The 18,436-nt window shown below is 29.4% G+C and overlaps 1 protein-coding gene across 1 annotated transcript; it reads right to left on the bottom strand.

The window, feature by feature from the left end:
- Positions 1–609: 609 nt before the first annotated feature.
- On the bottom strand, positions 610–12,902 carry LOC119680077 (histidine decarboxylase-like). Its single transcript, XM_038092713.1, has 10 exons — positions 12,743–12,902; positions 7,117–7,695; positions 6,891–7,000; positions 3,708–3,761; positions 3,476–3,651; positions 3,152–3,420; positions 2,092–2,546; positions 1,944–1,995; positions 806–980; positions 610–680 (listed from the first exon to the last, which is right to left on the bottom strand). Exons 1-10 carry the CDS (start codon positions 12,768–12,770, stop codon positions 674–676), a joined length of 1,905 nt encoding a protein of 634 aa, XP_037948641.1. The 5' UTR covers positions 12,771–12,902; the 3' UTR covers positions 610–673.
- Positions 12,903–18,436: the final 5,534 nt, after the last annotated feature.

The following is an 18,436-nucleotide window of genomic DNA, read 5'->3' as shown; positions in this document are numbered from 1 at the left end:
TGTTGATATATTCCTTCTACAACGGATTTGTTTTATTGGATGATTGCATATGAGCTTAGGATTATCGAAATTTCTTAAAACACCATCCCAATCAACTTTTCCTGGTGTTTGTACTTCTTCGGCGTCTGAAAATATATTACAATAATCTGTAAACTGATATTCATCGGTAGGCGTTGGTACTTGAAAGACAGTGTTGGTGAAAGAGCAATTCTCAAACAAGCTTGTTACTGGATCTAAGTAACGTTTCCCATGGTATACCGTACTTGTTTGTTTACTTGGTGAATTGTTGTTCTTAGTCGCTTTTGAAACTTTTTTTGGGAGCTTTGTTCCAAATTCGGTAGATGGTGTTTCTTTAAAAGTCGATGTAGTTTTTAAAGATGATTTGAATACTTGAGTATGAGAAACAGGAATTCTAATACTGTCTACTGCAATGGTATTACTAGCAATAGCAGTATGTCTTGCGGGATATATGTGAAATGTGTTCATTTGCTGTTGTTCTTGCTGATCGATTGGAATTGTGATGTAGGCTGTCTGTCGTATATGTTCAGGGGTTTTCGTTTGTGTCGACAAACAGATTGGTGGCAAAGTTATAATATCTCTTGTGGAATAGTAGGGTGTGAGTTGCAAAGAAAAGCATTTATTTTTCGTCGTTGGATTTTGTACTTCGAACCGTTCATAACCTACATAAAGAATATGCTTATTAAAGAGAGGTAGACTTTGATATATTTCTGTACTCTATTTTATGAGAAAGCATGCTTATGTGGAACTTAGCGCTAATGCTGGCATTTATTGACGATTACACTACCTTTGTTTCATACCTTCCACTGATTCTTCATACACTTCACTTATGGGTTGTGTTTCTATATTTCTACGATTCGGTATGGTTTTACCATACGAGTCAACTTTACTGTCTGTTACGTTTGAGTCCAAAGTTGTTTGTACAACTACATCCATATGCGAATCTAAAGAGAACTGCTTACCTGTGGAATGTATAATAATATATATTATATTATATTGTATATTAATATAATTTTATTTATATTATTTTTTTTCATAATGTAATGGTAGCTTCCTTTGAAATCATTAGAATATTCTATTATTCGAAACTATTTCCTTATATCAAGCATGATACTTTTTTATATCATGCACAGTACCAATTAAATGGACGGTACTACTTAAATGTGCTTTAAATATGTGGCCTGAAGAAGTAAAGGTATTCGCAAAAATTTTATATTGGTCTAAAAGAAGTTCTTGTTAAAAAAGATATTCGGGCTATAGAACCTGAACTGAAAGTAGTAGACTACTCGCATCAATTGACTTTTAAAAACTTTTAAAAAATCGATACACTACCTAGAGAACCTGGATTAAAAGAAGTAAATCTCATCTATACAGTTTTTATAGATTTTGAAAAAATTGTTATTAAAATAACAATTTTTGCAAAAAGTTATTAATTTAATTAGTGCGTCAATCTCCAAATAGATAAAAACATGGATAAATATAGAGTGAGAAAGAGCAGAATTTTACGGCATCTAGTAAATATACCACAATAATCATTGTTTTATATACCGCTACTATAAAACCTATTAAAATATATATTTCAAATTTTTCAAATTAATATCCATAAAGACACTTAGTGCCCTTAAGTAGCAATTCTTTGGGATATGGTAACTGGATGTAGAATTGTGTTTTAATTATTGAAGGCACATCTAATAGTTGAGCATACTCTCTTTAACCACAAACCACGTTAACTATGCTCACGCATAATCTACTCTCCAAAACTGAATATGAAATTGGGTATTATATATTATTATTCAGTTCAGAACTATGATATTGTGCTGTAGTAGAATAAATTCGGGATCCGTTTTGTAAATAATATATATGTAAATTAAAAATTTTTTAAATACATATTTTTATATAACATTTTAAATGATATATCAACTTACCAGACATTAGAATTCCTCGAACTCTCCTGCGCATTGAAGGCGATTCCTGATGCTATATTAAGCAACACAATGATTAATAATTGAAAAGAAAATATTTCATAATTAAATATATAAATAAATATAAATTTATTTACATTTAAATACTTACAGCTATTCTGATGCCAGCATAGGTTTTTGCTAGAAACTCATCAGCGTCAAATATCGCGGCAAAAGAACCATTCACTATTTTTGGAGACATTGGAGAATTAGAAAGCAAAAGACTTGAACCAAATGCTTCACTCTTGTCTTTGGTGTCTTTAAGGAATGGAAAGTAATAAATATTTACTAAATATTTGTAATTACATTTACCTTTTAAGTATACTTTATTCTTATTCATTATTGTTATATTCATTTCATCTAATATAATGGAAGCCACTCGTCTTATTTCATTCCAATCCTTGAGTATATCATCAACAGTTGTGTGCGTCGAGGTGACTGTGAATCGAATGACATATTTACCTTTTAGTGAGGATGGTATACAGTGCAGAAATCCACGGTGGTTTAAACGTTTTAATAATCGCTCAGTTATTTCATTGTCTCCCTTAATACGAAAAACTACTAAGCCTGAAATTAATAAATATTTTTATTAATATTATATACATCTGAAAGAATATTTACCTTAGAGAATATTTACCTTACCTTACCTTATATACATCTGAAAGAATATTTACCTTAGAGAAATATTTACCTACATATATTTAAGTAGTAAATATAATATTATATATAAGCAATTCACTCTAATGAACCCAAAATAAGTTTGGAGTACCTAAAATAAAATTGGCCACTCCAACTCGAACCTATTAGTTCGATTAACGGATATTAAAGGATCGGATAGGACAGAGAGAGAGATATAGAGAGAAAAAGGGAGAGAGATAGAAAGAGAGAGAGCATGAACATTGTTTATGTTCAGGATGTCTTAACCCAATAATCTCAATATACTTTTCATTTGTCTTTTCTTAAGTTAAATTAGATGTAAACAATGGTAAATCTAAGAATGGAAGGAAACAAGCTGGAAGGAACAGTTACAAAGAATATCGTAAAGGAGTCAAGATACTGACGGTTAAAAGTCACAAATATTTTTTCTATATTTTATATTTCTATATTTATGTATTCTATATTTATATTTTTCTACTACATTTATAGGTACTGCAGAAAAATCTAGAACCTACCCAAATATCTTTTGGCTGGTATCTCGAAACGGTGGTCTGCTAAGACCAATGCCTCAAATTTCTGCGCTAAGCGGACACCTTCACGTATGTGACGTTGTAAGCCTTTAATGCCAAACGAACGTAGAACGAACCAAATTTTAAGTGCTCTAAATCGACGACTCAATGGAATTTGCCAATGCATATAATCAACAGACACACCGGAATTTTCATGTTGTAAGTACAAAGGTTCTACATTAAATGTGCGATGAACTGCCGTGCTGTCCTTTATCCTATAATCAAATTGAGTTTAGTAATCATATTCCATTATTTTTAATAATTAATTACCATAATGCAGTTGCGTCAAAATGTATCATTAACCACTTTGAAGGATTAAATGCTATTGAGTCCACATACTCTATACCTTTAAGCCAAGTACGAAATTCTGGACAGATAAAAGCACTTCCAGCATAGGCAGCATCGACATGTAGCCACATATTATATTCGCGACATACGACTCCAATCTAAAAAAATATGGTTTAATGTATAGGTAAACAGCGGGGAAAGTATTTTTACTTACCTCATCTAGATTATCAAAAGAGCAGGAACCGGTAGTACCAAGTGTAGCGCAGACCTATTGTGTTTTCAAATAGACGTCTTAGTATTTGGAATTAAGTTATATATAATAATATCAAATTTATAATAAAAAATATTATATTTATAAAAATAAGAAAAAAGAGCTTGACATAGAGAACCCCAAAAACATATTTCTAATATATATTTTATTCAGTCAATTATATTGGTTCCACTAAGTAATATTATGAAAGAAATTTGATTATTAAGGTAGGACTTGGAGGTAAAAAAGCCTACTACATAGAGGTACAGGATAGCCAAATTGAACTGATATTGAATTCTCCTGTACCAACAGATAATAATGTTCAAAAAAATTTACATTTTTCGAATTTATTTCGAATTTTTGATATGTTCATCTTGATCAAGAAATAAGACACACACTAAATGAATATAATCCTAAATATATATATGTATACTTCATCCATTCATGAAGAAGGGCTTTGTTGAGCATAACAACACTGGTATTACTAAGAAGTTGATCAGATTTGCATCTGGTGACCATAGAAATTATGAGTGAATCGTTTTTTAATAGTCATTCTTGATTGGCTGAAATTTATAAGACGGTGAAATTTATAAGATGTTCACTCTCTCTCACCCAAATATTTGATTATACACGGTTTCATACCGATATTCAAGATTTTTTGCTGTTCATCGGTGTCCGCGTTTCAAAAACCAGGTAAACATCCATTAGTCGCCATTATTGATGACTGCTTAAAACAATGACAGACTTCTTAAAGCTATTGGAATGTCTGCATTGTTCTATAATCTCTCTTTTAAGTAAAGAAGACGATATTCTGCAATTTAAGGCATGAGAAGCTGTTCCTTCTTTGTTGATTTCCTTATGGAAATCATTTTCCATAGAGCAACTGACATGTCCCCGTGATCATTTGAATCTCAAACCTAGACGAATGGGTTTCTCTTACGCAAAGAAATATGTGCCGCTGATCTTCTTTTGAAAATGATAATTATCACTTTAAATAATAAATAGATTGACTGCAATAATATTAAAAACAATGGACCATAGAGCTGACATTCATAAAAAAATGTCTGTTTGGTGGGATTTCATAGAATCGTTGTTTTAATCTTCTATCAGATAATACAACGATTAAGTCTGAAGTAATTAAAATTAATTAACTAAAATGCAAACACGTCATTTTTACCTTAAATCGGAGAATATCTTCAACAATTTTACTAAATAACATTACTCGAAGTAGCTGTATGGTCAGCCAAAAATTCAATTAATTAAAATAATATAAAAAATAAAATTTTTGTTGTTGTAGTTCACTACTGTTCGAAAAAAACCTCTAAATAACATACCCATACCAAAAGCAGATAATATAACGTATGTAGCTCTTCACCTAGACCGGCGACTAACTTGGCGCAAACATGCTAAAGCCAAAACTACAAATGAAGCTCCAAGCCTCTAAGTTGCATTGGCTCAATAATAACAAATCCTCCCTGTGCCTTAAGTATATTGTGCTTTTATAAATCAATATCATAAAATCAATATGGACTTATGGTATTCAGCTGTTTGGTAATGCTAGTGCTTTAAATATAGAAATTATCCGAAGAGCTCAGTCAAAAATACTAAGAACCATCAGTCGTGCCCCATGGTATATTAGGAATAAAAACATCCACCGAGATCTACAAATTCCATTAGTAAAAGCTTAATTTAATAATATAAGAATAAAATACAATGAAAGGCTGTAAAATATATTTACCCCTAAGCTAGGAGTCTCGCACTTTTATCTACTACTTTAAAAACTGACCGTCCAAAAAAAACTGACCGTCCAGCCATTAATTAAAATTCATCTACTGAAAGAAGGTAAAAACTCTACTTTTTATTCGTGATCTGATGAAGCTTAATTGTTTTTTATAAACCACCTAACATTCATTTCAATGAAATTTACCCATTGATTTAAGTAAGGTTCCTAATATAAGATTTCCCGTTTTTATTTTATATTATGTCTCGTTTTCACTATGTCATTTTCAATGTCAAATATTATCAGTATAATGAAAACGGATAGTCATTTAATGTCATATTCGTATTCGTGTCATGTAATGAAAACGCATTTGACACCTCAGTCAATTATAATTGTCATTTAAAATGACATAGTGAAAACAAGGCAATAGTCTCATTGTAAGAGAAGATATAATCCGAGTAAATAAATATATACGTATAAAAACAAGGAAGTCTGATATAAGGAAGGAAGTCCCCTATAACTCTTAATTCACGAGTTTGACAACTCGCCAAAAATTTTTACAGTTTGAATGGGATAAGTTGCAACACCAACTATATTCTCCAGATCTGATACTTTCTGTTTATTATATATACCGATTTTTCTTGAATTTTTTAAAACAGTAAAACCTCTGCTTGAAATTAGAATGTCAAGAATCATCAGATTTAGTTGTTTGTCAACGATGACGGGGTTCATTAACGTCTACTGGAAAATAGTGTCTCTTTAATCTGAGAGCTTTTAAAAAAAATATTTAAATAGAATAAAATTTGTTAGAATACTAATGAAAATTATAAATTAGAATAAAATATATATATTCTAATAAATATTCTAATAAAGTAATAAAAAAATAGAGTTTAATTTGATATGTAATAATATCTATTTAAAAAGAAAAGAGTGTGGTTTAATCAGATTATCTCATAATAATGTTAGAGATAAGAGATAATATTCAAATCAATAGTTTTATGCGTTACTCAAATATTTATTTACTCAAATGTATCTTTTTAAACTAAATTGAAACAAACTTGAAAAATAATTTCAGCGTAAGGAATTTAATTTTTCCTACCATAAATGACACACTTTCTAACAATTTGTTATACTATACTACTCAATGAAATAAGAAAAGTATTTAAGCTAATTGACTTGCTCCCACACCCCCACACTTGCCTATCATCATGAAACGGTACTGTCAAGTTGCTAAGCCTTACCAAAGATTTTGACTTTTATAAATTGGTCCCTATGGGAGTTTTCTTGATGTCTGACGTTTTGGTGAAATTTGTGAAACAAAACCTCAACAAGAAAATAAAGTATTTTAATACAGAGCACAGCTGTCGGCGAGATATTATTTACTCAATTTTAATATCTTAATAATTAGTTTTTATATTAGGGTTTACCCAGAAGGGCACTAAGCCCTGTTTAATGTCATCCGCTACAGCTTCGCGTAAATGTTGACCACGCATCGCAAGATTTTCGTCAGCTTCAACAAAACGCATACGCACAAGACCTGTAAAATGTTGAAAATAGAAATAAATTCAAACAAAAATATAATTAAAAATATATTTTAGCAATAATTGGATATAGATACATTATGAAAAAATAAAAATTTTTTCAAAGCCTCACCAATCAAAGCAGCTTTCTCAACACTGGAATGCGCTTGATCTGAGCAATAGGCAACAAGTTGTGCATTGATTTCTGCATCCTGATAGCCAGGATTTTTCTCATGGTAACGCTGTATAGCCCGCGTTCTGCCTGCCAGTAAGCAAACCAATGTCGACTCACTTGCTGTTGTTTGAATAACGCCTCCACCTTTGCTATTATTATGTAAATGTAGGAAATCATCTGGTAAGCCAATCATCTTTCCCAACCAATTCATAACAATTATTTCGAGTTCTGTACAAGCTGGCGAACTGGCCCATGTAAAACCCAAACAGTTAATTGCATCGGCTAACATATCGCCGAGTAGAGAGGGAAATGAATTTAAGGCTGGAAAATATGCATGCATATGTGGACTTTGCCAATGTGTTATACCGGGCATTACAACTCGTTCCACATCACCAAATATTGTTTCCCAATTTTCACCTTCGATTGGCGCCGATTCCGGTAGCATACTTCTCATATATCCTGGCTTAACGTCGGGGAAAACACGACGATCTCGAATGTTCTCCAAATAGTCAGCAATGTAATCAACCATTTCTTTACCTATAGTGTACGAAGATAAATAAATTTTTTTTTATCTTCTCTTGTAAATCAATAATTATATAAAACTATTTCTTTTTCTTAATTACATATGGACCATTCTTTTACAAAGGGACGCCTAATAATCTCATCATCTCCGATAAGGTTGACATTTTTTTATAAGCTACTCCAATTAACAATTTGGACATCCAAAAATACCAGAATTTCAGGAAAAAATTTTTAAATGTTTTAAATTTTTTTCCAAGAGACGCAGTCGCTTTTCAGGAGAGTGAAGCCCCTTATCCCTTATTTCTCAAGTATGAAAAATATGTACATATCTGATATTACTCATATATTGCTGTTAGAGAGCAGATTTTCTGCGAATAAGATGACAAAGTCAACATTGGTCAGAATTCTTTCCGTTGGTAGAAGAATAGCCCATATACATCCTCTTTTGTAGGGGGAATTCTAAACCATTTTATTATCAAACTAATAATAAAATGCGGCATGTATAAGCGTATAACACTCGGTTTAAGTAAATTAATTTAATTTTATCTTTTATAAGTATTAGCTCTGAAAAGGTTGTCCGTGCCGGAAAGGGTTACTTAAAATATTTTCAATTTTTATTCTGGTGGAGATAATAAGCAATTTATATTGGTTTGGTTTCGGTTTCTGATCTAGCAAAAATGTCAGTTCTCTTCGATTTTTGACTCTTGTTCGAAACTGTGGTGGCGTCGAGGTTTCGTCGAGTTTACTTTACCCTAGGTCTACGCGTTAGAGTTAGAGTAACAAGTAACTGATAACTGATCTACTAGTGACATTAACATCCATAAAAAGAATCTGTATTTAGCGTACTGGGATATGACAGTCCGTACTTTTTTTAAAATGCCAAAAATATCAATTTCGATAGCCATTATCGCTGGACCCACATTAGTAATGTTTTTAGTTTAACATTACAGAAATGAAATTGGGAGATAAAGGATTTCAACAAAGTTGTTCTACAATATGCTTTCTTTTATAGTATTGGTGGTGTCGGTGTAAATTGACCATAAATATCATTCGATTCGATGTATGCTACATTAGGGTGCCATTAAGGTATATGGGCAATTTTTTTTTTGTAAAATCGATTGACGGCACCCCCCAGATTGGTTCATTTTACTAAAAAAATAATCTGTGTGAAATCTTAGTTCAATTGGATAAGTGGAAATGGTGCCCCAAGAGCCTCAAAGATTGGAAAATAACGATTTTTTCCATAAAATTCATCTTTGATTTCTTATATCTCCGACATATTTAATTTTACATAAAAACTGTCTTCCTAAAAGTTATAGATCTAAAAATAAACAATAAGTTATAGATCTAAAAATAAAAATAAACAATTCACTCATACAAAGTTTTTCTGTATTTCTAATAGTTATTGAATAAAAGCAAATACAAGCTGAAATCCCTCTATTAAATTTAGGTAAGTTCAATGAATGAATTGTCTACTAAATTTGCTAAAAAATAAGTCCAATACTTGTATAGTTATATACATAAGTGAGTTTCTGTATTATTCATTGGAATGCAATGTGAATTTGAATTCAAAGTGATTACATTAAAAAGTGTACAAGTCTGAAAGCTCAAATGTTGAACTATTTCAACGATTTCAGAAGTTTTGGCCGAAAATAAACGTTGATAACTTTACAGTCGGCTTAGAAAATAAAAAGTAAGAAAATCGTTAAATATGGATGTTACGAATTACTAGTTTCCTTTATAAGATTCGTAAGAATAACCAACCAAGAGATGATTATAGGGAACTTCTGGAACTTGCATTCATGTTTTTAGGAGAAAACCCGAACTGTACAATAAAGTTTCGACCTCCTGGAGCTATACATCATGCAAGATGGATGGTGAAAGTCATGCATGTATTAAAAATATTTTTATTTAGGAAAGAGTTTAAATTATCTACAGAAGAAGAAAATGCTCTTTGCGATATATGTATATTTATTACAAAAGTGTATGTTGAAGTATGGTTTAATGCTTTGTCATCAGTCAAAGCTCATTTTCAAGATTTTAATCTTCTTTCTATTCTCAGTCAATATCAAAAAATTGTATTTGGTATTTAAGCTCAAAGCTTGTTCATTTTGCTTTTTTAGATTTAAATATATCACCTGAGACAAAGAAAAAGATGGTTTCAAATTTGAATATAGATAGTGATGACAAGGAAGTCATCAAGATCGCGCAAAAATAACTGAAATCGTCGAAAAGGCAATTGAACAGTTTGTATACAAAAATACTAAAAACATTTTTAAAATTATGTCGGACAAACCTAGAATAAGTACTTTTTTATTATAAGAAAGATTAAATTTTGGAAATATTGAATTTATTTTAAATTTTTTAGAAATATTAAACTTTTTGTAAAGCTGAAGCCGACAATTACATTCATAGTACTTTCAAAGCTAGCAATCGGGTGACTTCAACTTATTTTCTATTTTATTCAATAACTGTTAGAAATATAAAAAAACTTTGTATGAGTGAATTGTTTATTTTTAATAGATCTATAACTTTTAGGAAGACAGTTTTTATGTAAAATTCAATATGTCGGAGATATAAGCAATCAAAGATGAATTTTATGGAAAAATCGTTATGTTCCAATTTTTGAGGCTCTTGGGCACCATTTCCACTTATCCAATTGAACTAAGATTTCACACAGATTATTTTTTTAGTAAAATGAACCGATCTGGGGGGTGCCTCGGGCAATTTTCCGACTTTCGAAAATTAATGGCACCCTAATGCTACATGGATTTTTTTTGATGATTCAAAGGATCGTATGTGCAATATTTAAACTCTTGAATGATTGAATACGATTATTCGTTCGATTATGGGCCGAATTGATTATGGCTATTTATGTACTATCAACTCATCGAATATTATCGCAAAATAATCCAGAGCTGTGAGATGTCTTGTGGAAAGCAAATGAATGGGGTTATATTTTATATTTGATGGAAAGTTCCAAACAATTTATTAAAACGAAAATCTGAACGAAATCTAAATCAAAGTTGTTTTCAACCCTATACTTATATTTGAGCTCTCAGCTATATCCAATGATATTTCAAACTACTTCCAAATTTATAACACATATTACAGTGTAACCTTATAATTGTATCTGACCTTTTAGCTTTATTCAATAGTATTAAAAGTTATGTTACATCCAAAATTTTAACAACCTATCCAGTTTTAAATGATGATGTCATAGAAAAAATAATTAGCAGAACTGTTGATACGCATATTTCTGTAACTACAATTCATTCTTCTCGGTAAATTCATGAAGGACACGGAAGAGCATAAAAATGTATTAATGTTATATGATATAATATATCGTAACATACCAAAATTCATACTATACCTATACTTTTTATATATATTTTATTTTTTCTCTTTTATTTTATTATATTGAGGAATGAAAAATTCTCTATTTAAGTTTGATTAGGTTCTACCAACGATTCAAAGGCACCCACTATGGGCCTCTGCAGTACCAGTACCAGTAGAGGGTTTTATGTGGCTGTGAAAACCGAGTGTATACATATTGGATATGAAAGTATATTAACTATAGATGCAGATACTGACGTCTAGAAATTGATGGTACTTATTTTTTGGCAATAAAGTATAAATTGTAACATACTCTGGATCATAGTTCATGTTAAGAAACAGGCGATATATATCGAGAGTGTTATATCGAGTAAATTATTCATAAGTAATAAACATATCGTCTAAGATTTATCAATTGGAAATGAAGAATACACTAAAAGTGAATCTCTATTTAAAAAATTACTCCAGATATACTTATCAAAACCGACTTATTATTGTATACCTCTGGGATCCTTTCTAAAAAACAATTTAGTAAATTATTTATCAAAATTTATTAGTTTTTAATCTGTAATCTGTAAGTCCCTGATGGTTCTATTTCAATTTTCTAGGATAGCCAAGCTGTCTTAAATCATTGACAGCCACTTCAGTCACATCAATTATTGCTCCAAATTGCTTCAGTAACTAAGCTAAACGTGTTGATGTCCATCTCATATGGGTTCCGGTGCATAGGGACATCTCGGGCAACTGTAGGACAAATGAAATTGTCAAGGCAGGCACTCTTCTCCCCTACATTTACTTCTCAAGTTAAGGTATTCCACTTGCTACAGTTAAACTGGCAATTAAATAAACATACCTGAGCATAGTCAAGCAACATTGGGCTGACGTACCCAGTGTAATATTAGGGGCTTAGCCAAATTCATAGCACGGTCAGGTTGCTTTTCCTTTATCTAATGGAGGAGTTGTTACCTTTTTTGGCGTTTCCTTTGGTAGCACAATGGGCTACTATTTGAGCACAAGTGAACTTTTTAGGCCGCCACTCCAATCTACCAACGAATCTAATGTGTAAGAAAAATTCTGGATGTGCCGCGTTGGAAGTAAATTTTTGACTATGGGCTTATAAACTTGAATATATTACCTCAACTAAAATATGCATAAATAAAAAAGTATTCAGATTTCTTATAAGAAATCAATCTATTATATTGATTTATTTTTATACACGGAACTGTTAGCTTGTTTAGCGATTTGTTATTATTCAAAAACATAACTATTTCTGAAATTTCTGACATATTTCTTTCACATTTTAAAATAAATTGTAAAATTTAAATCAATTCCCTTTCATTGCTGTAGTGAAATCCTTTAAAATTTATATACCATTAAAGGGCAAAAGGATTTTTGCAAATCAAATTAAATGAATTTTTATATGCAAATTAGCTTAGACCGATTAGAGCCAAGAATATTTTGTATATGTTACTTCAGCACTTCGCATAGAGTAAACTGAAATTTACTACTCTGGTTACACGGAGGAGGAGAATGCCTGTTAATGCCAATTGTTCCTTGCTCAGGCAGTGATTCAAGGATTGACCGCTGTGATTTTATTGCATGGGACAGTGTCTATTTACTCACTTAATTCCAGACTAAACGTTTTATTGCATTCAACATGAACATAAAAATGATATTAGAGAAGAAATGTATATGAGATGAAATAGAATTTAGGACAGTAACTTACCTCTTTGACGATATTCTGCAAAATCCATTTCAGCTGCTGTGACTAATTTTATTAAAATATTTTCGAGCTGCGTCGTGAAGATATTTTTTGTGGCAGTTCTGAACAAATTGTCGCAAACGATTTTTACCGAATAACCCAATTCTCTATTGTAACTAGTTTTGCACTACAAAAAAGAAAATCTAAAACATTTTTTAATTTAATTTTTTTTTATATTTATTTTTACTGATTCATGTATTGTTTAAATATTTACTTAATTGTTTTACTACTTAAAAGTGGCACAAATTGACTTTAACTCTTTTTTTATGGATTAAAAGAATTCTTTGGAAGTACTTTAACTGTGCCAGAAAAACTTTTACTAAAAACATTAACATTCGTTAACAATACGAACAACGATCCATACTATCCATACTATCCATACCATCCATACCAACGATACTATCCATGTTGAATAATGACACAAAAAGAATTGAACGTACTAGTATCTTTTATGGCTTCTGCAATGCAAAATTTTGAATGGAAATAACAAAAACAAAGCCGAAAATCTAATAAAATGTGAATGAATAATAAGAATTTTCCAGCGTACGAGTATGACAGCTGCGAAAATATTTTCTGAGGAAACTCACTGTCATAGTTGGTCAAAGTACGTTCTATGTATAGGCCGTACTCATTCAAATTAACCCTAGTTAATTATAATATATGTACAATTCGCAAAAACCCACTTACAATTGTTTGGGAGTGTTAGAAGGGTTAAGGGTTGGCTGCAAATGATTTATTCATTTGAAGTTTACTATACTGGTTGACTGACAGGTAAGCTACTAGAGAAAATAGCTACTATGAAAATAATCGCATAACTATTGGATTTGTCTGCCGGTGTCAATTACATGTTTTTCTTTTTACTTGTAAAATAACGTAAATATAGTACATTTATTGTGTATCTACTGTGAATAGTAATAAAGTCTATTAATAAACATTTGTAAAACTACTTTCGGTTTTCACACAGAAATACTTAAATATTTTTCATCATATTTATTGGTAAGCTATAGCACAGACAACTTATATGACTGGTATATAATTGTTCTGTGATTATATTCTAAATAAAGGAACGAAATCTGTTCTATTAATTATCATATGTATAAACTTGAACAGTTAAAAATAAATTAATTACTACAAATCCAGAATGTTTATATGATTTGAAGAAAAAAATCATATATTAGCATTATATCTAATGCTAAATGGCAAGGAATATTTTTTGTGAGCTTGAACCCATAAAAAACTTTCAGTTAAAAAATTGTCCATAAATCAAAAAAGTTCATTTAAACCTAACTTATAACACGGTATTTCTGAGTTATCCTGAGAAGCAATACCTCGGTCCAAAATATGAAAAATCGCATAAAAGTTTAGTTGCATCTTCAATATTTACTAAGATATAAAGTTTCAAAAAAAATTTATGAAAAAGAGTTTTTTTTGAGAAAAAACTTTCAATATATTACAAACGGGCTTATAAACGCCGCATAAACATAGCATATCGACTTGTTTCGTGAAATAGTTTCCTTGTCCCAAAAATGAAAAATATCGTATTGGAGGTTAGTAGCATCTTCAATATTAACTGAAATACAGAGTATCAACTTTTTTGTGAAGATTTCTCTTTGTAGATGCTCTGTATATCAGGAAAGATTATTAGGATAGCGACAGCTTATCCATGTGATTTTCAGTTTTTTGGATTAACGATTTATTTTCCGCAATAAGTGGGAAATGCCCAATTTACATTGGATTTTAGAAGACAGTTTGAATCAACCGTTTTTGATATATTTATGATTTATGGACTAAACGTTTATTATATTGTACACAGTTTTGAACCCCTGTATTTCGATAAGTAAACAAAAGATAAAAAGAATTTGTTGAAACACGAAAGAACTTGTGACTGAAATGTTTTGCTCTAAATAGGAGCCAAACTTTTTATCTTCCATCCATCTAACTAAAAAAGGAGTTTAAATAAAAGAACTAATACTTTTTTCTAAGAAAATTAAATGATTAAAGAGGATTAATTACATAGTTTTTTCATAGTATAATAATTTTCCCATAAATGCCAGCAATGATAAGAACCTAAGCAACCTATGTTGTGGACCAATTAAAAAGAAATTTTCGATTTTAATTCAATGATAATCACCCTACTGTATTTTCTGGGTTTGGGTTTTCAGCCTTGTTTTGGTCTGATAAAGTTCAGATAGTCTATCTTTAACTGCAGAGTAGATTTTTGCGTGTTTTTCTTAGAGCATGACATGGTGAACTTTATTTATTATATCACACACCTTCTATTATTACCTTCTAATGTACGCTTAATGTTGAAATTTTATTAGGTTTCGAGGTTATAGTGTGAGATATAGATCAGTTAAGATCATCAGTGTAACTATAAGTGCAGGTGTTTTACAAAGCAGTATCCTTGGTCCACTAGTTTACATCAAATATATTTTTTTTTTTTTTTTTTTTTAAACTTCATTTTATTAAATACAATCTATTCTATTCATGAATAATAAGTACTACTTATGGCAATAACAATATAAGATTGGCATGTACGGGACTACCCAGTGGTAATCACCGCCTTATGAAGAATTACAATTTTTTAAATATATGTGCAACTAATTGTTTTGTCTCCTCTAGTTTTGCCGTCGACATAGCAATTTTGTGTCACCACAAAAATATTGCAAATGTTTTATTGCAAGTTGAATTTTATCCAGTTCTGCTATAATAATGGCTTTCAAATCGAATATTAAAGTTAATAAAAAAGTATTACCATGGCATTTTCACTCTAAATAGCGGTATTTCTATCCTAAAAATATCATTAAATCCTTTTCCAGTATCTAAATCATAAAACGTGATTAGAAGCTGTTAAACTACACTGAATTCTCAAAATTGAATTACCATTAAGTTGAGTGCATACTGTTTTTTTTATATATATATAATATAAAATAATTTGTATTTGAATCATTAAAGCACTGTAGACGTACAGTCATTAAAAATGGAATATATACAAAGGTGGTATTCACGAGCAGGAATAATAAGTTCTGTAATTAAGTAATATGGTAACACTTCGCACCGTTAGTACATATCTTACTGAGTTCGCCCGCGAGATTTTGATACCCCTAAAGATCTTTAAGTTCCTATGGTGAGATCAGAGATCAGAAAATTAAACAAATATAAAACAACTAAATCGTATGATTTTACAAAAAAAAACTAAATCTCTTGTTTAAAATCTGACTACTCCGACAAATGTCAAAACTAATCTCATATTGAATTATTTTTTATTCTTATTGTAACTATATATTATATATTATATAATATATGGCTATATATTATCTCCTACTCTTGCAGTTTTGTGCTGTGCAACAATATTAAATCCTCAAACCACAAAAGCCCTTCTATTCTTCCTAAGCTAGTCATAATTAAACAGGGGTCAGTAGGAATTCAGTAAGAATTTTTTATTAAATAGTTAACTTATAAAAGTTTATATTGCATATAATTTTATAATAACAATTTAGTTAAATAATCACTAAGTGTTCGATTTTGGGCACTAAGTGACTCTTAAAGTTTAAATGTACACGACTTTACATAGTTATAAATCGGCTCTGAAGTATGTATTATGTTATAAGTGAACTAACATAAATATCAATTTATAAATTTTAATAACATAATATTAAATTAAAAATAAATATTTAATAATATTTATAATTTTTCAAATAATTTGTGTTTAATATTAATATTTATTAAATTAATACTTTATTAAAAATATTGATTGAATGAAATAGATTTGTAGAAAAAGGAATAAAGTCATGAGTGAGCAGGAAAACTTGAAAATGGTCTTTAAATATTATTTTAAAATACTATAATATTTAGACATTTTTATAATAAGATACCAATAAAATAATGTTGAATTACTTTTATTAATAATTTTGTATTTCAACGGGCCAATTTTCAATAGTTAAATAATAAACTTTTTAAATTCTTTTCGTTTTTATTAAAGATTTTATATAAACCAATCACCTGATAGTAAGCTGATGATGACTATAGAATATAGTTGAAATATCGATTTAAATAAAATCTTTTAATAAAAAAAAATTTATTATTTTAACTTTTGACCAATTACTCCGTTTAATAACAAAATAATTATAAAAAAAAGTAGCAATAAAATAATATATATAAAATATATTAAATAATAAATTGTTTGAGCGGGCTAATTGGTCAATTTAAAAACAAAATAAAAACTATAATTTATTATTTATATTTCAACAAGTTATATTTTAATAAAATATTATTCCTATATTTTGACTATCTTCGATATCTTCATCAGAGAAACTCTTTCCTAGAGTTTTCTACAATTTTCCCTGAAAGTTTCCCTGAAGTCGAAAGATAGTCGAAATAATAAAATAATATTATAATAAAATATAACTTCTTCAAATATAAATAATAAATTATAGTTTTTATTTTGTTTTTAAATTGACCAATAAATCCGCTCAAAAAAATTTTTATATAATATTTTAGGTCACAAAAAAATAATATAATATTTTAAAATATATTGAATTTTAATAATAATATTTTCTTCTTAAAATAACAGATATTAAAATAACAATATTGTTATAAACTAGCCCTCAACGTGTGAAATTTTTTTTTTTAATTTTTTATATAGTAGTACTGTAGACATTGCATGGAGGATGGGAAGAGAGGAATCACCAATACATCTTCTGTTATAGTGCCTTGCTGTCGCAAGACATAGACTTTCTTACTTAGAGTCACACTTTTTTAATTCGCTAAGAGAGCTCAATTCTATTTCCCTAGCTCTTATCAAAATGGTTATAGTGATAGGTGTCAAATTCTTAAGGGTATCACGATCAAAGTACGTCTTCGGGCGGCCCCAGTACTCTAACTTAACCTATGTACCTAACTAACAACCAATTAAAATTATTTCTTATAAGTATATATCCTTTTAGAAATTATGATATTTTTAATAACCACTTTACCATAATTATGTTTAAGTAAAGGACTATTGCAAGAATGAACCGCTTTGGTGTGTATCGACAGGTCCGGTCAGCTTGATAACTTCTTCTTCAAGATATTTTAATTTTTATTCAAAACCTTTATATTAACTAATTTAACACTATAACAATATATAAATTTATATTCAAATAAAATAATAAATGCCTCTATTTTGTAATAATTAATATCGAAACAATGTTACGATTTCTGATAATATATATACGAGCAATTAAGAAAAAATTAATGTTAAAGACTTTCTATTACATACATCGATAGTTATATATAAAAAATAATGTACAGAAAAACAAAAAAAATATAGTGATGTTATTAATTATAAGACTGAGGATTTAATAGGTAATTTTTTTTAAATAGTCAATAAAAAGTTTTTTATAAAAAAATAATGTCAGTTTTATTGGTTTTCGCAGCCCTTTTTTCTGAAAAAATAAAATGCTTTTATTTATTTTAAAATATGTATTAGTATAATTTTTTAATATATGTAAACATTTATTAATTAGCAAAAAAATATTTGCTAAAAGTTTTTTATATGATCTGGTTTTTTTTTATTTTTTTGTTTTTTTTTTTGCAATATATCTAGCATTGAGCTGAAATCTTGTTTTGAAGATGGTGCGATATTAGTTACACTCTCTGTTATATATTATATAAATA

The sequence above is a fragment of the Teleopsis dalmanni genome, chromosome 2 (genome assembly GCF_002237135.1).
Source record: "Teleopsis dalmanni isolate 2A chromosome 2, ASM223713v2, whole genome shotgun sequence".
Lineage (NCBI taxonomy): Eukaryota > Metazoa > Arthropoda > Insecta > Diptera > Diopsidae > Teleopsis > Teleopsis dalmanni.
The sequence above is the reverse complement of the archived record's forward strand: the minus strand, read 5'-3'. Positions and strand labels throughout refer to the sequence as shown.

Bases quoted from the DNA above. Each gene is read 5' to 3' on its own strand.
- LOC119680077 (XM_038092713.1), bottom strand. From the start codon at position 12,770: ATGGATTTTGCAGAATATCGTCAAAGAG. The intron at 7,001-7,116 runs GTGAGGCTTTGA...AACATTTTACAG, and splicing joins TGAGAAAGCTGCTTTGATTG to GTCTTGTGCGTATGCGTTTT. The intron at 3,421-3,475 runs GTAATTAATTAT...ATTTGATTATAG, and splicing joins TTTGACGCAACTGCATTATG to GATAAAGGACAGCACGGCAG.